This window comes from Osmerus eperlanus, chromosome 14 (genome assembly GCF_963692335.1).
Source record: "Osmerus eperlanus chromosome 14, fOsmEpe2.1, whole genome shotgun sequence".
Classification (NCBI taxonomy): Eukaryota; Metazoa; Chordata; class Actinopteri; order Osmeriformes; family Osmeridae; genus Osmerus; species Osmerus eperlanus.
The window spans coordinates 11,879,451-11,903,523 of NC_085031.1; the positions used below are offsets into that span (position 1 = coordinate 11,879,451).

At 44.6% G+C, this 24,073-nt stretch overlaps 2 protein-coding genes across 3 annotated transcripts; one reads left to right on the forward strand and one right to left on the reverse strand.

Annotated features, from left to right (window-relative positions):
- Nucleotides 1-307: 307 nt before the first annotated feature.
- sclt1 (sodium channel and clathrin linker 1) lies at nucleotides 308-7,033 on the reverse strand. 2 transcript variants are annotated; one of them, XM_062478282.1, is made up of 22 exons: nucleotides 6,933-7,033; nucleotides 6,363-6,407; nucleotides 6,164-6,237; nucleotides 5,941-5,996; nucleotides 5,776-5,848; nucleotides 5,599-5,654; nucleotides 5,376-5,505; nucleotides 5,160-5,282; nucleotides 4,965-5,030; nucleotides 4,335-4,405; nucleotides 4,083-4,173; nucleotides 3,899-3,990; nucleotides 3,606-3,783; nucleotides 3,334-3,432; nucleotides 2,457-2,528; nucleotides 2,269-2,343; nucleotides 1,998-2,140; nucleotides 1,580-1,772; nucleotides 1,254-1,450; nucleotides 962-1,040; nucleotides 627-722; nucleotides 308-465 (listed from the first exon to the last, which is right to left on the reverse strand). In XM_062478282.1, the coding sequence occupies exons 2-22, from the start codon at nucleotides 6,397-6,399 to the stop codon at nucleotides 403-405; spliced, it is 2,064 nt and encodes a 687-aa protein (XP_062334266.1). In that variant the 5' UTR covers nucleotides 6,400-6,407; nucleotides 6,933-7,033; the 3' UTR covers nucleotides 308-402. The 2 variants fall into 2 exon arrangements, with proteins under 2 accessions (XP_062334266.1, XP_062334265.1); XM_062478281.1 differs by lacking the exon at nucleotides 6,933-7,033 and having other exon boundaries at nucleotides 6,363-6,533.
- Nucleotides 7,029-11,136, forward strand: c14h4orf33 (chromosome 14 C4orf33 homolog). The gene is made up of 6 exons (XM_062478284.1): nucleotides 7,029-7,184; nucleotides 7,428-7,608; nucleotides 9,609-9,669; nucleotides 9,776-9,827; nucleotides 10,029-10,228; nucleotides 10,984-11,136. The coding sequence occupies exons 2-6, from the start codon at nucleotides 7,428-7,430 to the stop codon at nucleotides 11,069-11,071; spliced, it is 582 nt and encodes a 193-aa protein (XP_062334268.1). The 5' UTR covers nucleotides 7,029-7,184; the 3' UTR covers nucleotides 11,072-11,136.
- The last annotated feature ends 12,937 nt before the right edge of the window (nucleotides 11,137-24,073 follow it).

The window sequence follows — 24,073 nt, forward strand, 5'->3', positions numbered from 1 at the left end:
CAAAAAATATATATATAATTGTCAGCAAAAAATACAACTACACATTATTCTCCAATATGACTTGTGTGGGAGATTTGCAGTACACTTACATAATACGTATTTTAAATCGTTGCTTTCGTACACCGGTAACACAATGAATCCACACACTCAAACCAGAGCCATAATGCTCTGACTCAACCCATCTGGTGCCGTGCCAATTGAATTGGTTAATAGTTTGAAGAAAGACCTGAATTTACAACAAGCCATATGTTCAACCCTGTAAATCAAAAAAGACAGCCAAGACCACAAATGTATTTATTTATTTATTTATTGATAAATTAATAAAATGTAAAAAATGGCACAGTAAGCTATAAATGGATCATATAGTGCAGTTGCTATGGTTTCTGGTAGTTACAATGGCGGTCATATAGTCTCCAGATCCATGGTGGACGCCGTTTTCCTCCTCTGTGAGGTCAACATGTTCAGCTGAAAAACAATTGGACATTAATTCTGAAAGACACCAACAGGTAAAAAAAACACCCTGGCCCTGTTTAAAACGGCATATTCCTACATGTTTGCGTCCTTCCTCGCTTCACAAAAAAATCATCAGTAGTAGCGTGAAGTGGCACGCTGTGAAAAACCCTTACTTGTTGTGCTACGGAGGTTGCCCTCTGCTCTGCCTGTGTTAAACGCCTCTGGAGACGGCCATTCTTCTCCTGGTGCTCTGCAATCTGTCTCTCGTACTACACACACGTGAACACAGACACACACACACACACAAGATGTGAACACACACACACAAGATGTGAACACACACACACACACAAGATGTGAACACACACACACACACACAAGATGTGAACATGGAGAGAATAGAAGTGGCATTGTTGGGAGGGAATTCATCTCAACAAGTGGAGTGAGAAAACAGGTGGGGAGGTTGTAGGGAGAAAGAAAAAACAGTGTGTGCGTGTGATGCTCTCACCTCTGCGATGGCCTCATGGTCCGCCTCCAGTTGTGTCTCCAGTTCCTGAGAGCGTTGCTTCTGTCGGTTTAGCTCAGCCCTGAAACACACACCCACACACCACATAATTGTAGTTCACTGACAAACTTATTTCCCTGTCCAATTCTAATTGCATAACTAAGCTTGTGTGTCTTACTGCCCACCTAATGGCTGAATGGCTGGTGCGTTGTATTAGGGTTGGAGCAAAAAATCCTACAAGACCGTATCTCTCTCCAGGAATAGACTTGTGTGTGAGTTTCTGCCAAGGATTTACCTGAGGCTGGTAAGCTTAGTCTCAAATGCCTGGGCCAGGGCCTTTGCCTCCTCCTTCCAGCGCCGGGAGCTCTTCTGCTGGGCTGCGAGCAGGCGGGTCAGGTCAGCGCTGGACATCCGGCTGCTCTCCTCCACCTCCCGGACCCGCGCGTCCAGACCCTGCTCCTTCATCAAGTACTCCTGCTCCATCTGGGACACCTGGGGTGGAGGTGGGAGTGGGTCAGAGCAGGGGGGGGGGGGGATTCTGTGATTGTGCCTGATTTGGGTGGTGTCTGGGATACCTCCATCCACACGGTGAATGCATGCATGCGTGCGTGCGCCTCTCACCTCCTGCTTGGCCCGTCTCTGGGCCTGCAGGCTGCTCTTGCGCAGCTCATCCATCTCCCGGCGCAGCTGCAGGCTCTCCTGCTGCAGCTGCAGGCGCTCCTCGCTCACGCCGGCGCAGTCCTCCCGCACGGCGGCCAACGCCGTCTGCAGCCTGCGCACCTCCTCCTGGCCCCGGGAGAGCTCCTCGCCATACCTGTGGGTGGAGGGGAGGAGGAGGAAGGAGAGGAATGATTGTAAATAAGAATGTTATCAATTGCCTGGAAAATTAAAGGTTGAATTTAAAGGTTGAAAAAGGGGGAGCTATTATCATAGCTTAATAGGTTTACCATAACCAGAGGGGCTCAAAGTTGAACTTAGCCTTAAGTCCAACTCAAACTGAATAAAAACATGCGTATCCTCCTCAGTTGTAACAACTCACTCCATCTCCATCTTCTTCAGCTTGTTCAGGGTGCTCTGCAGGGTGATGTTCACGTCATCCTTCATCCTCTCCGCGTTCAGACACCTCTGGAGCAGGGCGTCCATCTTCCTGTACTCGGGCTCTCCGCGGCCCTCCTTGTACACCTGCCGCCAGGAGAGAAGGGGGAGGGGTTGTGATGTGTTCCATTGATGTCTGAAAGGGTCATGACGCATCACCGCATGCCGAAAGCCCGCATTCGAAAACACGTGGCGAATTTGGCGTCTGTAATCACCTTCTCTAGCTCCTCCTCCACTGCTCTCCTCTCTCTGAGCGACCGTTCGATCTGAGACTCCTTGTCGGCGCACTCCTGAATAAGAGAGAGAGACATGGAGAGGAGGTGGGGAGAGCGGTATTGGAAGAGTACCCTCTTTGTCGGTCAGTTAGTCAGCTGACTTCGCCACCACCATGACAGGGTCTTACTAGCTGTAGTGCTGAGAGCTCCTCGGCCATGCGATGGATCTGGACGTTACACTGCTTACGTACGTTTTCCACCTGAAACACACACGCACTCTTCTTCAAACTCTCAAAAACTGTGTTTAGAGTCAAATGTTTATAAATCAGTTTGTGTTATTAATAGAAACTGAAACAATAATAGTGAAGCTATGTACTGCCTTAGTCTTCCTGGAGTTTTAATAATGAATTCGATAAAGAGAGGAAATTACATTCTTCTGAAACCTGTGTATGCATTGTGGCCATAGCCAAGGCTATTTTTGGGTGTCCCAGGTCCAACATATAGACCTGACACACAGGCCTGGTTTCACACTGAGGGACCCAAAGTGACATTAGTATCCACAAGGCAAATTTAACAAGATTAGGGAGTTAAGTACCTCACTGTAGATCCATTATTAGACCACTAGTCTGCCCTGAGGCAATATAGTGGAGAGAAGTGTACAGGTCTTCCAATGAGAGAGAAGAAAACGTCTCTTTTCACGGTTTTGTCTTGGACTATAACACAGTATCCCATATTGAGAGTTTCTTAGCATTTTGTCACAATACAGAGGCTCTAGGGCAAGGGCTGGTTGCTGGACAGAGGTTGGATAGAAAATTATGAATGCATGTTCTTGTTTAGGTACTATAGGAGTGTTGGGGGTTTTATGAAGGATAGGACAAGGATGGAGAATTGGATGAAGATAAGATATGGACTGGAATTAGGGGCTGGAGCTAAGCTAAGCTAGCAGCTAGGGCTAGCAGAAAGGTGTACAAGGAAGTGGAGTTGAAGCTAACAGCTACAGCTAGTGGGCAGGACTATCAGGAAGCTATGCCAACACTAACGGCTAGCAGGAAGGAAGTTCCGTACCTCTTTCCTGGTGCGTACGGCTGCGTCCTGAATCAGCTGTTTGATGGCCTCCTTCACTTTCTCCAGCTCATCAGCTTTCTGCTTCTCTCTCAACAGGGCCTGGGAGGAGCAAACGTAAACACACACAATCGAGCAATCCATAAAACAGTCATTCAAAAAGGGCTAGATAAGACAAGACAGCGAGAACAAGAGAGAGCGCGAGACAGAGAAACAAGAGAGATCGAGCAAAAAAAAAAGAAAAACCGGAGAGAGTAATGAAGTCACATCCACACCTGGTCTTTGTGCAGCGTGGTCTCTTCAGCCAGCTGGATGGAGTCGCGGACCTTGGCCAGGGCCTCGTACCTCTCCTCCTCCAGGGAGGCGCAGCGGCCCTGCAGCTCCCCCACCTGGCGCTCCCACACCCCCCGCTCCCTGCGCAGGGCCTCCGTCTCCTGGGAGGACGCCTTCAACCTGGGGAGGACGGGTATAGGATAAGGTTCTGGGAATAGAATTGTGTGTGTGTGGTTTGTGTGTACAAGATAAGTATCTTGGAAGAAAATGAGTTGGGGGAGTGTGTGTGTCTCACCTGGCTTCCAACTGGCCCAGGGCTGTCTGGAGCTGCTGGAGCCTCCGGTCTGAGGCGTCCTCTCTCCCATGAGCCTCCATGGCATCGGCCTCCTTGACAGACACACAATCCCGTCATAAGCATACTGTGATACTGTCCCAACATGTGAGAAACAAACAACAGCGAAATGCATGGTTATCCTTACCCTTCTCTGCATCTGGTCCTGTACGTTCTGCATTAGCTTGGTCATCTCCTCCACTTTGGCTGTAGCTGTCCGCAGATCAGCCTTTGTCTGCCTGCAGCACGAGACAAACTACAATTTCAGTTGTCTAAAACAAAACTGGCAGCCATTTTTGGCTGCAGTGGCGGCCATTTTAAATCTACAGTGGTGGCCAACAAGGACATAGTGTGATGGCCATTTTGGATTTGTAATCGTATGCGGTTACAGTGCCGGTACCTGAGCTGGATGCGTAACTCCTCCATCTCAGTGCCCTGTTCCGTCACCGTCTTCACAAACTGCTGGTTGGTCTGCAGGTGGCACGAGATGCAGGAGCGTAAGTGGTGAGGCATGGTAGTGCAAACAGACACAGAACCGTTTTCGTACTCACAGTCTCACACACAACGTTTTACAGAACCTATTTTGTGCAACCACGAGAAATACAGCATGTAGCCAAAATGACTCAGCAAAGGAGAGAGAGGGAAGCCCGAGGTAAGACCTTCATTAAAAATACATGAGTAGGATATAATGTTACTTCCCCCTCACATGCACACAGACACAAACACACATTCATGAGCAACAGAAGGCAAGAGTGTAAGGCACCATACTGCTCTAAACTTACAGGTACAGGCAAATCTGTCTCTCTCAGTCTAAGCTAGGCGAGTGTGTGTGTCAGCTAAGGATTACGGTGTCTTAGAATGTTACGCAACAGAGATGCCTTGAATGGTAACTAGAATGTTTAGGGAAATAGACTAGTCACAAAACGGGATATGAATGTTGAAATGGGTTTTTTCTGTGTTTGTCCTTAAGATCACCATCATAACAGAGTTCCTTGGGTTGGTTTGGCTCCATTGATTGGCTCAAACTTACTGATTCTAGTTTCTGATTGGCCACTTGGAGTTTCTGGGTGTGCTGTTGGAACTGGATCAGCTGATCCTACATCACAGAAAAAGCAAAGTAGTATTTATGTTCATCTTCATTATGGTGCTTGTGTTTGTATAGGTTCGTACGGAACCCTGCTGAAAACTACAACAATGGTGCCATCTGGTGGGTAACAGGGCCAACCTTGAGATGCTGTCGCTCAACAACTTGGTGCTGACCGTCAGAGAGGGTCTTCTGGTACAGCTGCTGTAGTCTGTCCAGCTCCTGGGATGCTGTCTGCCACAGCTCCATGGCCTGCTCTCTCTCCTGCACACACACACACACACACACACACTTCATACACTGCATCATACATCACCAACTTGCTGACACTGCCGTGAGATTGTGTACTTGTTTGACCTGTACGGAGAGGTGAATCTGTTCCTGTAGGTTCTTGACCAGGCCCTCCTCCCCAAGGGTGTCCCCCTCCAGCCCGACAGGTAGGGCCTGCAGCTGCCTCTCCACCAGCTCCCTCAATTCAGCATGCAGTCTGAGGACATACACACACACACACACACACTTATGAACAGCTGTTCTGCAGTTTTGTACACCGGATAGTCTTAGTCACTCGGTTTGGTTTTACCGTTCATTCTCCTTTACAACCCTCTCCAGCTTCAGTTTGACATCTGTCATCTGCATCTGTCGGTTCAAAGAGTAAGATACGTTGATGTGAGGAGAGGCTGGCAAAGTGTTTTCAACAGATGACAGTCAATGTTGAAAGCAGGCGTTCCCCTTTTGCATCAGCCAGAGGTATTGGCACCTGGTATCTCTGTAGATGGTCATTCATCTCCTCCATATGATGATCATACTCTGCTATCAGTGGGGCCATGATACTGAAACAACAACAAACACATCAGCACACCCCAGTAAAGCCCTGTTATCTAGGATAATAGGCACATTAAACCGTGATCAGGGTGAGTCCTACCTCCTATCTGATAGCCAGGGGGCAGGGGACTCTGCCCTTCCAGCATCTTCCTCACCCTGGGATCACAAACATTGGTTTAGATACGTTGTTATCATTTTGATATTATCATCATAGGGCGCTCATTGCACTGATGATGAATTGCCTGATGGGAGGGATTAATGGCACAGCAGTAGACATTACCAATCTATGGACATGTTTCTTATCTACTGTCGGGGCAAGCTACCTGAGCAGATGTTGTGGGTTGGGAGCGCAGTCCATCCAACTGATACTGTCTAAGAGCTGAGTTTAGCCTTTGAACTGCAATAATACACACACAGCATGAAATCAGCAAGCCCCGAGACAAGATAAAGAGTTATTGCATGGGAAATTAGAAGTGGGAATTCGTTCATAACTTGATTCCTGTTTTTGTTGAGGTCTCTCACCTTGATCACGTAAAAAATCAGCGTCTGCTGTCGACATTTTGCAGTCTGCAACAGGAAACAAATATAATCGACGTTTCTTTTTAGCATAGCTAACTAGGTACAATGAGATAACTTCAGTGAAAAGATTTTAGTAGTTTCAAGACAGATCCAAGGTGGACTACGAGAGCTCGCATATTAGTTATTATTTAGGCTAGCTACAGTATGGTAGCAGCAGTACTAGCACAATCTACAAATCATTTATGAAGAGTTTTCGGAATGGCATCCGTTTTATATATGCACTTATAAACTAAAGCCGACTTCAAAGCTGCTTGCCTGCATGCTAGCTAGAGGTTACTAGGCGTACCCTCAAGCCCAGGGTAGTGACAGTGTGTAACTAATGACGCCGGCCCGGCCGCGTAGCTACTGTAGTGGTGCTAGCTGTCTACCTTCGCTAACTGTAGCAGTGCTGCACCGATTTCAAGGGGCACACGTTTTTATTATGAGGCATTGATAGCACATGTTGCTATTAAATTGGGATTTTAATCATGTGTGTATGGTATTCAAATCATTAACTCACAAACATAGGTTTACCTTTTTTATTGTCTGTTTTGCAACCCCAACCTCCCGTATCCGCCGACAGATTTAAAGATGAGTTGTTAGCCAATCACAGGCATGTGCATCTTAATGTATTGTCCCTTCCTTTCCCGACGAACACAACTGTTCCGCGTTTCATTCCAGGAAGTCAATACTCCAAAGTCCATCATATTTTGATACATTACTGTAGCTATCTGCTCACTGTGGTCATATACTTGAGGAAAGTAGTCTACATTTTGTCAAGGCAAGGTAATGGCATTGTTGAAATTACTCATTATTGTTTGTCACTGCTGGTGTGAAATGTTTTACCCATGGAACAAACTTGGAGAATTTAGTCAGACATAGAAGCTGAATTCAGATCATGATATGGTCATGTGAGCTGTTAATGTCTTTACAGTAGATATCCCTTTCCAAATTGTATCACTGTAATATTATTGTTTGTATAATATTGTTTGTGTACGCATAGACTCATAGTTGGTTCTCATTTCACAGATGGAGTTTGTGATTGAACACACCTGGGACAGCAATCTTGTGACTCACGACCCTGTAAAGGTCAGGTTTTCCCCTGGAGATGGAGGAATGAAGATGTCTGTGTCTGCTCCATTTTTCAATGACCCCCCAGGTCCTCCTGGCCCCTCAGGCCACCCCTTCCCCGGGCTCTGGGATTATGAAGGTGTGTTGAATGAAACTCTTTTATTATAAGAATACCGTTTTATAACAGCATTAAGAGGTAGTTTGTCTTAATTTTCATCAGGCTGGGTTCTTGTAAGAACTGCTGCCTCTATCAGGTCATAGAGCAGTCTGGTTACAAACACAAAACAAAGCTAAGTCTTCACAAGCAAAGGGTAAAAAAGGTAAAGGGTAAACATTTAAAAAGGATATTCGAAAGGTATAAAGATGTAAATGTATTTCTAAGTTTGACATTTTACACGTTTACAGAAATGGGTCCTTGTAGATAACCTTTAAAGAAAAGAAAAAAAAAGATAACTAGTAATATTTTATAATAGAGCAATTATATTTCCTCTATAAACCCAAGTAATGGCATTACAACTGGTGGATGGAAAACATTAGCCATAAAAGAAATGTCAATAGCTTTATGAAGCTTAATTAAAATACATTATTTGTATACATTTTTCCCCTTTACCAGTAGGTCCGCAGTGCCAATTATAAGTTATAAGTAAGTTTGTTATTTTAAGAGCAAACTTAAAACACACTTATTTGAGAGCGATACATTTAAAGTTGTATAATCAACAAATATGCTTTCAAACCTCAATAGCTTTCAAACCACTACTGCCACGCACTCCAAACAAGTGCCACAATGTTTTAAAAACTGCGTACAACACTGTTTTCATTTTAAGATTACTTTGCTTTCCAAATCTAACAACAATGGGAAATGTGACCAGTATTCCATTTTCCTACAGTGGTTGAATGTAATGTAATGTGGGAGTAAACAAAGTGTAGGAGTGAAAGACTAATGTTTTACTTTCAAATTTTGAGATCTCCCTGGTGATGTGACCTACTTATTACAAACTACTCTTAGAATAATCACTGATTACGTTTAAATATTGAACAACCTTTTGTTCGTCAGTTTTTATCAAAAATTATTTTACATGCATTTTTTAATTAGTTTAACTGTTTGAATATCAAGACCTCCCTGGTCATGTCACCTACGCACATCAAATAAGGTTACATACATACATTAATCGGGCCTAGATATGCATTATAGGGAATTTGAGATTTAAGGCCTACATCTTTTTCCTGATCTGATCATGTTCTCTTGTGAATGTTGTGGGAGTTGGGCGTTGGGAAGGTCAGAGGTTTTGTATCCACATAATTTATTCTCTTACTGTACTTTCCATATTGTGTATCCTCTATATGGCATGGAAAGAGGGGTCAATGTGTGGGCCTAAATGGTCAGATCCGGATGAATAATAACTCAAGAACAAGATGGCCTCCACACCGATGGTGTTGCTCCTCACCTTATGAGCACAGTTATTGTTTCTTTCAATTTCTTATTAATATTTACATTTCCACCTATTCATGTTTTGCCATTATAATCATCATAAATATGGCAAATGTGCTTTCATCTCTGTAATTTATAGTGATGATTTTCTTGAACCTTGCTTGACTATTCATTTGTTTTCTCCCAAAACTTTCACTGACTGCAATGTTACTTACATTTGTCACAGTCTTAAATTTCAATAGCTTCTGGGTCATGACAATTAAACACCTAAATGTCCAGTGTTTAAATACACACATTCCATAACCTAGTTATGCATCTTTGTGTGGCTCAATTATCGTGCAAACTGGGCACTGTATGAGGTTGAAATCCATCAGGTGTATTTCTCAGACTCCAGGGATGTGCAGTGTCGCCACCAATGTGTGCTCCCAACATGCGCTCCCAACAGGCACTGCATAGTGTAGTAAATCAACGGTTTCCATTAAATACAGCCAAAGAGGCTTACTTTCACTTTGCAATAGTGAGTGTATTTGCTATTTATTTGCTCATTTGAACACTCTATACACATCTGGTTTCTTAACCACAAAAAACACCCACAGAGGCTGTTGGAATATGTAAATAGTCTGACTGTTCTACTATGAACTCGAATGGACATCTTAAAGAATGCATATTGTACGCAGCACTCTTTACTGTGACTTTTCTCCTCTCCCTAGTGGTTGAGTCATTTTTCCTGGACAGCACTACAGAAAAGTATCTGGAAGTGGAGGTTTGTCCGTAAGTCCAGTTTTTAACTAAAGCTGGCTTTTTAGGTCAGCTCTCATTGTGCAGTTTGTATAAATAGTCAAAAAACAACACATTCTCTTTTAACTTTCAATTGCAGCCATGGACAACACTTGGTACTTCTGCTCTCTGGAAGAGGTCAAGCGTTCCAGGTAGGAGGACATACTTTAACTCAGATCAAATATATATGACATTCTTATGATTTGTTCTTACTGTACCTATTATGATCTTGCCTATATAATAAATATACAACTGCTCATTATTGTAATAAAAGACAAACTTGTATTACAATTGTGATCCAATTACATCCCAAAAAATGTAATGTCTGACGTGTGTGTGTATGTCCATCCCAGCAAGGTCTCCCTCTGGTATTCACGGCGAGTGTGACAGGGGGTCGATGGATTGGGGAGGCCCTGCTGCCCTGGAGGTACTTCCCACCAAACGTCAACAAGATGAACTCGTATGCCATCCATGGTTCTGGACAGGGCCGCACCTACGAAGCTCTGTATCCGGTACCAACAGAAGACTTGGTGGAGGGACAGAAACCTAACTTGTGAGTATTGGTGCCGTGTGAAGAAATACAAGCTTAAAACATTTGCAGATTAGTTCATAGCATGGATGCTAGTTCTATTAATGATAGAAACATACACCGCCTTTTCTTATGTGTAGAATGTCATCGCAGAATGTCATTTTTAGTGTCACCCAATAGTACTGAAATAAATAAATGCCAAGTGTACTAGACAAAGTAGGCAGCCATATTGATCAACGACAAGTCGACTCACAATTACAGTTGACAATACAACCCCGAGGAGAATCCTTTCTCTAAATAGACAGAACAATGCGTCGTTTCCTGTCAGCTCTCCAACAGAATTGTCACTACCTTTCAAAAACCAACTGCCAGTGCTTCCCCAGACTCCTATTATTCATAGAAATGGTCTGACTTGTGCATTTTCAAGTGAGGGAAGTGGAGCTGCCAAAGCGAGACCCTCATCATTTAGATGTGCTAGTTGTCGGTGGGCACCCACACCCACAGTCATTCAAAGGTTTATTACTGACCCAGAATGAAATTCACATTTGCCACATTACATGTATGCGTGTACGCGTGCATGTGTGATTGTCTATATATGTGTGTTTAGACGCATGCATGCATGTCTACACATTTGGATGTCAATTTTCAGAGACTGTGTGTGGGGGAGTGCATGTTTATGTTTGCATTCTCATATTCACAGATTGCACTTTTCTCTCTTGCCCCTCACCCTACTTCCTCTTTTTTTCTTTATCCTTCTGCTTTCTCTCTCCATGCACCAGCCACCTCCTGGAATACTTCCAAGACTTCCGCCTGCAAAGCATCATGGGGGAGGGCTGGATACAGCCCGAGTCCGATCTCTGGACGTGAAAGTGCTGAGGCAGGCGGGAACGAGAGGAGGACCTACGACCGTGACACCAAAGTCACCTGGATGGGTGGGGGGGGGGGGGGGGGGGGGTGTACAAAGCCCAATCTATCTTTATTAGTTGACATTGTCAAACGCCCTGACATGAAATATGTTATCAGCTTGTCAAGTGGTATTAGACGTCACCTGAAATAACCTGGCTCAGTCTGTGACCTACAGGCCCTGAGCTGAAGGGGAGGCTCTGCATGGAGGTTCTGCCACCGTGGAGGAAGACGGGCATAAAGGGAGCCACACATAACAATTCCACTTCCATCATTTCATGTCATCTGGGCACATTTTCAGCAATTGCATGACTTAACACGGCCTGGACTTGATTAATGGGAAAGCAACCCTATCATGAAATTCTGACCAGAAAATACTCAATCCTAAACTCTCCAGAGCCTACTCTGTCTATTGGATCCTCTCAGATTCCAACCCCACACTCGTTGTTGTGACCAGATTGAGGATGACTCCGATGTTCATGGGTCATTAATTGCGTAATTGTATACAGGGCGAGCATGTTAGCAAGAGCTAATCGACAACATCCTGATTGCACGGTAGTTAATGATTTGTAATCATGTTGATTTAAGTCGTGTGATAAGATTGATTAGTCCAATGTAGGGCAGATATTCTATCTTGACATGACAAATAAACTAATATAACACAAGTTGAAAAGAATATAGATTTTTCCATCCACACCTCCCTCTCTCCATCTACTCGCTCCTGGCACAGTGCACACTGGCACTACCGCCTCACAGCAAGAAGATCAAGAGTGCGATTCCAGCATGGGGTACTATTAGCACTAGGGACATGTTCCCCCAAGGGCTGTCAGTGCCCAGGTTGGGCCTCCCAGGCCTTTCTGTGTGGAGTTTGCATGTCCTCTCGTTTCCACCCAGTGAAAAACATCCAGAATAGAACAGCTCACGCTCCTGCCCTGTCCCTGACGAAAGACATGTTCCTTCTTACTCCTCCATCTACTACTATTAGTCTTCACACTCACACTTTCACACACAACATTACATACTAAAACTTGTTTCCACACTCACAGTCAAGCATGTGCAGTGACACATGCGCACACACACGCGATTGCAAAGTGACACACACGCTCAAACTCATTCTCACACACATATCTCGACTCCCCGTCGCCCCCGCCGTGCCCAGGCGTGTTCAGGAGCTCTCGGAGCGCTCCAATTTGTGGTCCTGAGCCGCGTCTCATTGATTTTCATGTTGGGAACTGCGGGCTTCACAGCCTCGGCCCCCTAATCCCGTATTGAGCCCTATCCGTTTTAATTGACGCTCTCGCCTTTGAAATACGCTAGTGATTAGGGCGAGAGAGACCGCTGCCTAAATCCCGTCGTTATCGCCTCGCGGTCCTCGATGCCACTCGGTGGGGGTGAGAAGAGGAGGGGGGGGGGGGGGGGGGGGGTGATTGGAATTCACCGCCAAAGCGCGCACACACTTAAATTCAGTCGCCTTTGCAACGTGTGTGTCCTCTCTTCCATCACCAACACACACACGCTATGTAACACATGCGCGCACAGACAGGACACACTTGTGAAATAGTAATGCGGTTCTGCACGGGAGAGGTGTCCCTGATCAGACTCTAGCTTCAGTCTAATTAGCCTGGTAGATCTCTTTCTCTCTCTCCCTCCTTAACCTCCGGCTGCTTCAAAGTGCAGGAGACACGTAGTCCAAGTTAAACCGCAGAGGGGAGAGAAGGGAGAGGAAAATGTAGTGAAACATTAAAGAGTAGCTTAAGGAGGTGATGCTCCATGTCATAAACTTTCGAGTAATCTTTGCCCATTTCTTTCAAGGGTGGGGTTGGGTGGGATAGGGTGGCAGCCAGGCGGCTTGTTTGAAAAATGTTAAAGCTGCAAGGGAATAAATTGAGGATAAAGCCTTGATGAAAAATTGAAGTAAGAATCAAGGTGAAATTTGCCTCAGAGAAAGGCCAGAGATGGGCTAGCAGCATTCTGGTGGGTTAGTATTTTGCTAAGGGTTCTGAAATAATTACTTGGAGAGCATACAGGATTACTCACTTCAAGTCTGACATTGAAGTCATTATTACATTTACACTTATCAATTAAACGTTTAGTCATTTAGCAGACGCTCTTATCCAGAGCGACTTACAGTAAGTACAGGGGCATTCCCCCGAGGCAAGTAGGGTGAAGTGCCTTGCCCAAAGACACAACGTCATTTTTGGGGGGGCTCGGCCAGGAATCTAACTGGCAACCTTCAGATTACTAGCCCGATTCCCTAACCGCTCAGCCTCCTGACTCCCTGACTCCCATATTGTCTGCCCTGTGCAAGTTCATCACAACATGACCAATCCTACTGTATGGCCAGCTGTCAAGTCAAGTCTTTTCAGCAGGTAGATATTTGTTAAACCAGTTATTATGAAACAAAACAATACTGATACACAGATAACAACATAGACCTGTCTGTCTTCCATGAATGAACCATGGTAATATTATACACAGAATAGATCTGAAGGGACTATAAATGACCCTAGAAAACACTTGACCATCAAGATCCCCTGTGATTCAGAATAACAACTATTATGTCCAGCTGTTCCTACATTGCTACGAGGTCACAGGTCATGTATGTGTCTGTGTGTGAGAGAACACAATAGAGAAATATAGTGTGTGCGTGTGTGTGTGTGTGTCAGGGGGTGGAAGTATCATGGTGTGGCTTGGCAGCTTATTCGGAGGGAGAAAGAGAGCCAGGCTCATAATGACATGGGTGGTAATTATGGACGAAGGCAGCCATTATGTGGGTAGGCTACAAGCGGGTGCTGTGGGTAGAATATGTGATATGAGAAACAGACAGAAAGAGACGGAGAGAGAAAGAAAGAGAGGAGAAGCCAAACGAATGCCAGTCAGCCTTAATGAGGGCTAGACGGATTTCCACTCAACTTGGTGAAGAGAGGAGAGGATGAGAGGAACGAGAAGGAGAGGGAGAGAGAAGCGCTTTTCATTAGCGGAGAATGTCAGACACACACACACACACATACACACAAGCATATGCAAACAAGGGTCTATGGAGATACACATGCATACACCAAGATACACTCACAAACTATGCACATGTGCTTTCATCTGATACACACACACACACAATTCACCCACTTCCATATTTCTTCTCAGTTACCAGAGTAATAGCAACATGCAAATCGTCTTGTTACAATCAGGGCAAAGTCAATCAGATGGAATTGCCCTCATGTTTATGAATCAGGACTAATTTATTCATTGACATTTCCTAACTACACAGGGTCTAGTCAATAACAAATGGTTAGTTCTTTGCTTCTGACACACAGAGACACACACATGGCCAAATATACTATCGAATTTGATGTTTGTGTCACAAAAGCAAATACAATTCATATGTTACCATTGAATAAACATTAGAGACAAACAACATTAAGGCCAGGAAAAGAAATGGAGGGAAAAAATATATAATTGAATTCTGTCTGGTTTCAAAAGTGAAAATAAATCTGTGATGTTTGTCTAATTGATCTCATTCAGTGGACCGGTTGTTCGGTCTCTTCGCAGTTGTTTTTCCCAAATTCCCTCACAAAAGGATGAAAGGTGTTATTGGCCTCAAAAAGCCCCAATGAATTTCATCCATTTAGAAACACATTAATTACCACATATATAAAGTGTGCCATTATCAAATGCTACATAGCTTGCCTCCTCCCCTGCCTCCCACACACACACCCACAACTTATTGTTGGAACATTGTTGGCTATTTTGCTATCATGTTGTTTTAGGGCCCTAATGGCTAGAAAAGCTAACGTTGAACCTGAAAGCACTTTGCAAAGAGCTGCGTGACAACACTGGTCTCAGATGCTCACTAACTCCTAATTAGAAAATGAGCATGTTACCCTGGCGACAAACTTAACATTATTATTTTTTCTTCTACAGCGTTTGCATGTTAGCACTCCAGTCAGGTTAGTTTGAATGTCAGCGTCCATGGTCATTAAAAGCTAGACTTGCTAGCTTCAGGGTCGTACATTGGCTTTTTTTCTTGTCTTTTTTGGATTTGTACACTTTTATTTCTCAAAGTTTTAAAACTGAACATTCTGTTTGAAAGTTCTGCATTAAAGTCACGTATGGGGTCATTACTTAGCTTACTCATAAAAAAAATCATAATAAAACAAAATAACATTACAATATTCCACAAAAAAAGCAAAACATTAGCACAGTGTTAGTCTACAAATCACAGACAGCACTGTAATCACTGATATGCTATTATGAAGAAGTGACATTATTGTCAGCTTTCACTCTCTCCTTTCCTCCCTCCCTTCTACTCTCCTCCACCCACCACCCCTTCTTACCAACATTACACCCCTCCCCAAATGATCACCACGTCAAACACAAGCAGCAGCTGTTAAACCGATGGAAGATTGATAGACTATTCCATTAAAGGTACCTTTGGTAACCCCCTCCCCACCTCCTCTCTCTCCTGGGCCTCTACCATATCTCTGGCCCCTGCCTTGGATTAATATAGGACAAGAGAGGGCCTCACCACTGATGAATGGATGGCTTAGGATAATATAATTTGGCCCACTTCAACACATCAAGTCTGTACGGGAACGTTGTGGACCAGAACAGTCAATGCAGCAATGCAACAGTAAATCTTACTTCGACTGGCTCTTCCTATCAAGATGGATATGGACATGACAGGGCATGGGAAGGGAGTGTGTGTGTGTGGGTGTGTGAGATCAGTCTGGATGGAAGCAGCCGGGTGAGAGCGGTCTAATTAGGAGATTTATCTGGGTTAGGTGATATGACTGTCGTCCTCTTCAGTATCCATGAGGGCTGGGGGTCCAAGGGCCCCATAAAGGAACATTCCATCAATTTAACCTCATTTTCCACTTCGACCCTTAGGTTGACGATTCCTCCAGACGGTTTTTCACTTCATATTTCTCCCGTGTAGATATGGACATATGTTGTTGGGTTCTGACGGACAGTTGCATCTCTTTGTCTCTCTGTTCTTCTTCTTTTTTTTGTGTTTTTTTCCTTGCTCTCCATCTCTCTCTCACTACCTCCCCTCTCTCTCTCTTTTTCTTTCTATCCTTCTAGAGAGATTTTTTAATGATACACCATGAGATAAGTGCCCACTCCTTCTCTCTTCTGTTTTTTCACACTTTCGTCATCTCGCCTGTAACTCAACAAATGGCTCTGTTGGCCTCTCTCACTGTTGGCCTCTCTCAAAACAGAACAGGGTGTTTCAAATCGGTGAACGAAAGACAGGAACAGAACCGATCCCTTCAGGTTTTAAATGGCCTAGACACAAATACGCACAAGGGTAAACAAAGCATTAACCTGCTTCCTCTGAGTCCACAAGGCACATTCAGTTTCTTACTATCGGTAGGAATCCCCACAGGTAAAAACAGGAAAAGAAAGACAAGATACCTAGAAAAAAACTAGCAGCCTGATACTAATACAAATGAAAGACTACAGTTGACCGCTTCCTGATCAGGTTCCACGATCATTAACGTTTAATGGGAGACCTAATAAGTCTGACCGCCCCTGAGACAAACATCCCCGGTGTTCCTCTTATAAGACACTGCCTTAATCTCAATCCTCTGCTAACAGCATCTTCAGAACCCTATTAAGGAAGATAAGAAGGGGAGGGGATCGATGAGAGGAGGGAGCAGGCCGATCATCCAGCTGGCCCTCCGTTGACTCCTGCTGATTCTCTCATTAGTGTTTGAGCCTGATCAATCAACACTGCGCAGCGATGCCCTACATTTACATTTAGTCATTTAGCAGACGCTCTTATCCAGAGCGACTTACAGTAAGTACAGGGACATTCCCCCGAGGCAAGTAGGGTGAAGTGCCTTGCCCAAGGACACAACGTCAGTTGGCACGGCCGGGAATCGAACTGGCAACCTTCGGATTACTAGCCCGATTCCCTCACCGCTCAGCCACCTGACTCCCCGATGCCCTGGGACTTGATCACATCGGAACGTGCCTTTTTAATTGTTTAATTCAAGTGAATTAGGACTTAAACTGCCCAAATAGTGCGAGGTTACAAAAGACCCCTCTCTAAAAAAAAAAAAACTGTCAAGCATCACACAGACACACACACACAAGACCTATACATTTGTTCCCTTTATTCCAAATGTCCTTGTAATTCTGGACCCACAAGTCAATCAATTCTAGAAGAGCTATATGAAGATGAGCAATTTGCACTTTTTGGAGGCTGCGAAAGTAGACGGGGTACTGTTGTGAAAATCCAGTTTGGAGATGGCTGGAGGTGTGACAAGTGTTGGGGAGAAAAGACAGGAAAGTGAGTATAGAAAGAGGGATATAGGACTCTACGAAATGAGAGCTAGAGTCAAGTCTCAGGGGGAGGAGGCGTGGAGGGAGGGAGGGAAAGAGATGCTTTTTTTGATCATTGCGGGTTGTCAGTGTTCACTGGCTGTCAGCCAATCAAGTTCTTAACTGATCTAAGGAACCTCTCTTTCTCTCCACACGCTCTGCCCTCCCCCCCTTCCACTCCACTCACCATTTCTATCTTCTACCTCTCTCGACACACACTCCTGTCTAGCCCATAGTCGTTTTCTCCATTCTTTTCTTGTTCCCTCTCTCTCTCTTTCTCTACCTCTTATTCACGCCACACTGACTCTCCCTCCTCCTTTTTCTCTCTCTTTATCATGCTGAGGGTGATTTCAAGCACCCACTCAGCATCGATGTGCAGAGAGAGAGACTGATAAAAGTTCTGACGCGGGCCCCAACCGCAATTAACTCTCCTCACTCCCACTGGAAACTCATCCCTCTGCATATCTTTTTCTTCTCGCTCTCTCCCTCCCTTTCTCTGTCTCTCTCTATATATCCATCCAAAAAAACAACTCTTGTGAATCTTTGATTGAGGCCGCGACATTTTCCTGTTTCAAGTGTTCAACCGTCTGGCGGCGTATGCACGGACAAACAGGAGCGACCTGCCGTCTCGTCTTGTCGACAAGGCCCCACGCAGCTCCCTGTGTGTCCGGCTAATTGCGTGTCGGATTGTTTGGCTGGGCTCTTTCTAGGCTAATCTTATTTTTCAAAGCAAGAGTGTTTCATTTTCAAGGGGGAGGAGGTGAAAAAAACTGTTGCAGCTGCTCTTCCTGTTTTGGGCAAATTTTCGGTGGGTGGCTAATCACACGACAACATTGATAGGCCACTTCACTGCTCTCTTTGTTTAAATCCTGTAATTGGAGTAGATGGAAAAGGCGGGCTCTAATGCAATTCAAGCAAGATGGGAAATGATTGGTTCTGAAGTTTGAACGACAGCAGACAGGTTCAGTGTCAGACCAGACCTGACTGATTGCAAGTGACGCAGGGTCCTCAGTGGATGGAATCTCATCCCAAATCTGTCCATCAAACCAGTCCATCCACTTCGCGCTCAAATTAGCTAGTCCTCCGATTTGGCTTTAAATTGAGCCATGCATTCCAAATAGCTTTTTTATTTGTATATATATATTGTTTTACTGCAGCCGCCCTTAGTTACAAAGTATCCTATGTAGGCCTACTGTTGCATCACAGTGCAAAATTGGAATGTTGAAATGAAATGTTTTTCCTTGGATATAATTTATAATAAATTGCAGAGCTAACCAGATATATGCATTTACATTTATTATTATTTATAATTGTATCGAAGGGCAACCAGGAGCTCTCTGCTGTAGTAGTTCAGTTCATCTTCCGCTGCACAGAGAATTGTGGGTCAGACTAGCCAGAAGAGAATGCTGGCTTGCATTAATCAAAATCTGAAAGGATTCTATCGGACGTCCTCAACGTTTTGGCACGCTGCGTTTGACATAGCCTACTCTGTATTGGAACATACTAAATCTTTTTCTGGTCTACTAAATATGGTAGTATGGGTATTGGAACACACTTGACACACGACTTGGTGTCATCTTTATGTGGCAAAGCAAGACTCATCCCAGGGACATAGTCAATGCCTTGTTCTCTCTCTCTCCTTGTTTCTTTTCACTTCTCCTGAAGAATGAATCACTCTTCATTCTTTAAAAGGCGACCTTCTATCAATGGCGTGGATCTGCTTGAAACCAGCCTGAGCTCAAGCCTTGCTATTATTCATATGTACCGTATCTACACGAAGACCGAAAAGGCTGGTTGATGTATTCTTTTCAGAGCATGTTTATTCTTCAGTTCACTATTTTCCTATAGATACATTCTACACTATACTACACAACACGTGTCTGAAATACATGTGGCTTTAACTTTGTATGCAATGTTGAGGTGAAAGGAAATGATACCTTTGTCCATCTAATGTACAACATCAAAGAAAACATTATATTTAAGCCAATAGGTTTTTTGGGTGAATCCATCTAACTCAATCCCCTTCATTCATGCACACACACAGACACATATACACACACATAATATTATTCATATGGTATGTTGTTAATATGATTTTTGTCCTCTCTCTTTCCTCTTCAATCTCCCTCCTCATCTCTCACCCCTCAATATCTCTCCATCTATGTGTGTGCGTGAGTGTGTGTGTGTCCCCAAGGGGAACAGCTATTATTAAAGCCCTCCATGTAGCTTGAAGACCCCTGAGCCACACAGCAGCCAGAACCAGACATGAGGGAAGGCTGGAGCTAGAGCTTAACGGAGCTCTCTCTCTCTCTCTCTCTCTCTTTCTCTCTGTCTGTCTCTCTCTCTCTCTCTCTCTCTCTCTCTCTCTCTCTCTCTCTCTCTCTCTCTCTCTCTCTCTCTCTCTCTCTCTCTCTCTCTCTCTCTCTCTCTCTCTCTCTCTCCCTCTCTCTCCCTTCTATGTATCTCTCTCTCCATGTCTCTCTCTCCATAAGTGTGTCTCTCTCTCCATGTGTCTCTCTCTCTCCACGTCTCTCTATGTCTCTCTCTCTTTCTCCATGCATCTCACTTTCTCTATGTACTGCTTGTCTCTCTCCCTCCATGTCCCTTCTTTCCCCCTCTCCACCTGTCCTCTAACTGAGTTTAATTGCAGTGCACAGAGAGGGAAAGGGAGAGAGAGAGAGAGAGAGAGAGAGAGAGAGGGAGAGAGAGAGAGAGCGAGAGAGAGAGAGAGAGAGAGAGAGAGAGAGAGAGAGAGAGAGAGAGAGAGAGAGAGAGAGAGAGAGAGAGAGATAGAAGGTGTAGGAGGTTGAGGAGACAGAAGAAGAGAGGTTGATAGCAGTTTAATGCAATCTCACGGTGAAAAGCATGGTAATATATCACCTGCCACAGTTAATAAAATGTAACGTTGGTGCATCTTGAAAAGGAAAAGAAAGGTTAACCGGTATTTCATATAAATGTACTTCATCAAGCAAGTGGAGCTGCATACATACATACACACATTGACACACATAAGTACAAGCATACTACTTATGTCTTAGTAAGGTTAGCAAAAGATATGCTACATCCTCTAGGCAAGGTAGAGATGCAATGACATGGATACACACTCAGATATATTATTAGCCACTTGGCTACGTGCACACACACACACACACACACACACACATGCCCTTTCATGAGTTGTAATCGCATGTAGTGGAAAATCTCATTTTCATATTTGTCGGAAGAAAGACGTTTTTTCATGTCAGTTCTTATCTTACATTGTCGAAATCTCCCTTTTGCACTCTTCTCCCTCCCCAAACCTTTCTCTCTATCTCCCTCGAGTCTCCATCTCCATTTCACGATTCCCTTTCTCTCTCTCCTATCCTCTCTCTGCTCTCCGTCTCCATTTAACCCTAACCCTCCACCTCCTCTCCTCCATCTCCTCACCGCTCTCTTCCACTCTTTCGTTTGCCCCAAGGATATCACCCCTCCTACACCACATCGCCTCATCCCCCTCTCCCTCTCTCTGTTTATTTATATCAATGAGCAGCGAACCCTTCTTTTATCTTCCTACAGATGAACAGAGCCGGCTGCAGGACGAGCAGAGTGTTTCTCTCTCCGAGGTTTAAGTCTGTTCCACTGAAAACGTCTGTAAAAACACACCTAGAGCAGTAGGAGCCTCAGAAGATGAGCTTTGAGTCTTTTAATCTGTGTCGCTGCTTTGCATGCTTGTTTGTGCTGTTACCGTCGAAGCTACAATGTTTTAATCAAGAACGGGCGTGAGCAGGAGCCAGCGTGTAGGCGTGTGTCTGTGTGAGTGGGAATGCTCCAGGTTTGGCTGGAGAAACTAGCCATGAAGGCCAACCAGATAAAGGGTAGACAGAAATGTAGAGTTGATGAGTTTGAGGAGTAGGGTTGATATAGGGGTGAAGTAGGGTTGATATAGGGGTGAAGTAGGGTTGATATAGGGGTGAAGTAGGGTTGATATAGGGGTGAAGTAGGGTTGATATAGGGGTGAAGTAGGGTTGATAAAGGGGTGAAGTAGGGTTGATATAGGGGTGAAGTAGGGTTGATATAGGGGTGAAGTAGGGTTGATATAGGGGTGAAGTAGGGTTGATATAGGGGTGAAGTAGGGTTGATACAGGGGTGAAGTAGGGTTGATACAGGGGTGAAGTAGGGTTGATATAGGGGTGAAGTATGGTTGATATAGGGGTGAAGTAGGGTTGATATAGCGGTGAAGTAGGGTTGATATAGGGGTGAAGTAGGGTTGATACAGGGGTGAAGTAGGGTTGATATAGGGGTGAAGTATGGTTGATATAGGGGTGAAGTAGGGTTGATATAGCGGTGAAGTAGGGTTGATATAGGGGTGAAGTAGGGTTGATACAGGGGTGATGTAGGGTTGATATAGGGGTGAAGTAGGGTTGATACAGGGGTGAAGTAGGGTTGATATAGGGGTGAAGTATGGTTGATATAGGGGTGAAGTAGGGTTGATATAGCGGTGAAGTAGGGTTGATATAGGGGTGAAGTAGGGTTGATATAGCGGTGAAGTAGGGTTGATATAGGGGTGAAGTAGGGTTGATATAGGGGTGAAGTAGGGTTGATATAGCGGTGAAGTAGGGTTGATATAGGGGTGAAGTAGGGTTGATATAGGGGTGAAGTAGGGTTGATATAGGGGTGAAGTAGGGTTGAAAGAGGGGTGAAGTAGGGTTGATATAGGGGTGAAGTAGGGTTGATATAGGGGTGAAGTAGGGTTGATAAAGGGGTGAAGTAGGGTTGATACAGGGGTGAAGTAGGGTTGATATAGGGGTGAAGTAGGGTTGATATAGGGGTGAAGTAGGGTTGATATAGGGGTGAAGTAGGGTTGATATAGGGGTGAAGTAGGGTTGATAAAGGGGTGAAGTAGGGTTGATATAGGGGTGAAGTAGGGTTGATATAGGGGTGAAGTAGGGTTGATATAGGGGTGAAGTAGGGTTGATATAGGGGTGAAGTAGGGTTGATATAGGGGTGAAGTAGGGTTGATATAGGGGTGAAGTAGGGTTGATATAGAGGTGAAGTAGGGTTGATATAGGGGTGAAGTAGGGTTGATATAGGGGTGAAGTAGGGTTGATATAGGGGTGAAGTAGGGTTGATACAGGGGTGAAGTAGGGTTGATATAGGGGTGAAGAAGGGTTGATATAGGGGTGAAGTATGGTTGATATAGGGGTGAAGTAGGGTTGATAAAGGGGTGAAGTAGAGTTGATATAGTGTTGAAGGCTGATATTGGGTTAAAGCAGGGTAAATGCAGGAATGACGATTGAGTGTTAACGTAAGGCTGGGGGAGTTCATTTAGATTACTGAATGGTTGATACAAGTTTATTCCTGGCTTAGTTTGGTGAGTTGTCAGACTAACATTTCTCTCCACTTTCCAGAGAGTGTGAGAGACACAACGCGGCTCTTCATCCTGTTTCCAGCCAATCCAATGTCCCATTGTTACTCCATCATTTACACCTATCATAGAGTCACCATGGCAACATACTGTGTACTCTAACAGCTTAGAGTGTGAATAGAACACACACACACACAGGCACACACCACACATGCGATGTGAACTAATGGAGTAACAGGGTGTGCTGGGAAGTTGGATTTGTCAGGGGTGAATGACAGAGAGTTGAAGAGGAACACCTTGAGTTTTTTTCCATTAATGGAAAAATGGGAAAAGAGAGAATTATGGGTCTGGGTATGTGTGTGTGGGGCGGGGGGGTGGGGGGGTCAGGTTGGTGTTTCAGAACAGAGTGTTAGTGTTAGTTAGTAGTTAGTAGCTAGTAGTTAGTGTAGCCACTAGCAAAGGTTATAGAGTGTGTGTGTGTGTGTGTCAAGAAAGCTTGCTACGGAGAGATGTGAGACTGACAAAACTGCTAATACAATGTCCTTGTTAGAGGAAAACAGTAAACATGTTGCTTTGGTCCCTGCTCAAAGATGACTTCCCAGATGGGGATGTCATCTAGCCATCACCCCCCCCCCCCCCCTTTAATCTGTCAGTGCCTTAATGGGACCACATGATTATTGAGCACTCCCTTCTCTCCTACCCCTTCGCGGGTGACAAGAGCCCCTTGCTTGCTAATGGCTGCTAATTTTGAGCGAGCGGCACTTGTACGCAGTGTTTGACACATTGAAGCGCTGAAGGGTTCACGCTCTGCCGCTAACGGCCAAAGCTAAAAATAGTGGTGACGCTAATTGAAGATGTTCACTTTTGTTTACTTTTCTACCCCCGCAGCGACGCTAGACACCGGAGCTAATGTTGTGTGTCGCTAGCATAGCTGCCCGTTTGTCTGGAATGAAGCAAAACAAACTATGAAGAGAGTCTAAGTACATGACATTAGTTAGTTAATGGTATGCATTAAGAAAGGGCTGACCTTGGTGGAAAAGTGGGGTTAGGAGGCTACCTATAGACACGCACATACACACAAACACATACCTTATCCACATTCTATAATACAATATAAAAGTACACCATCTTAAACCCCAATGGATGTTCTGACTATTTCACTCTTTCCAAAGGGGCCGTATGGTAAAACCTCTGGGCCAGCCATACAGCTCAACCAACAGGGAGTCAGACAGAACACCACGAACAAACTGAAATGAAATAGAGAGAGAAAGAGAGGACAGGAGAGAGGGAACAAC

What these genes read in the sequence shown, in the direction of transcription:
- sclt1 (XM_062478282.1), bottom strand. Translation starts at nt 6,399, where the DNA reads ATGTCGACAGCAGACGCTGATTTTTTACGTGATCAAG. An exon ending in GTTGTAAAGGAGAATGAACG is followed by an intron (nt 5,506 to 5,598) that starts GTAAAACCAAAC and finishes GTATGTCCTCAG; the next exon opens with ACTGCATGCTGAATTGAGGG. An exon ending in CTGGGCCAGTTGGAAGCCAG is followed by an intron (nt 3,784 to 3,898) that starts GTGAGACACACA and finishes CGTCCTCCCCAG; the next exon opens with GTTGAAGGCGTCCTCCCAGG.
- c14h4orf33 (XM_062478284.1), top strand. Translation starts at nt 7,428, where the DNA reads ATGGAGTTTGTGATTGAACACACCTGGGACAGCAATCTTGTGACTCAC. An exon ending in GAAGAGGTCAAGCGTTCCAG is followed by an intron (nt 9,828 to 10,028) that starts GTAGGAGGACAT and finishes TGTCCATCCCAG; the next exon opens with CAAGGTCTCCCTCTGGTATT. An exon ending in GAGGGACAGAAACCTAACTT is followed by an intron (nt 10,229 to 10,983) that starts GTGAGTATTGGT and finishes TCCATGCACCAG; the next exon opens with CCACCTCCTGGAATACTTCC.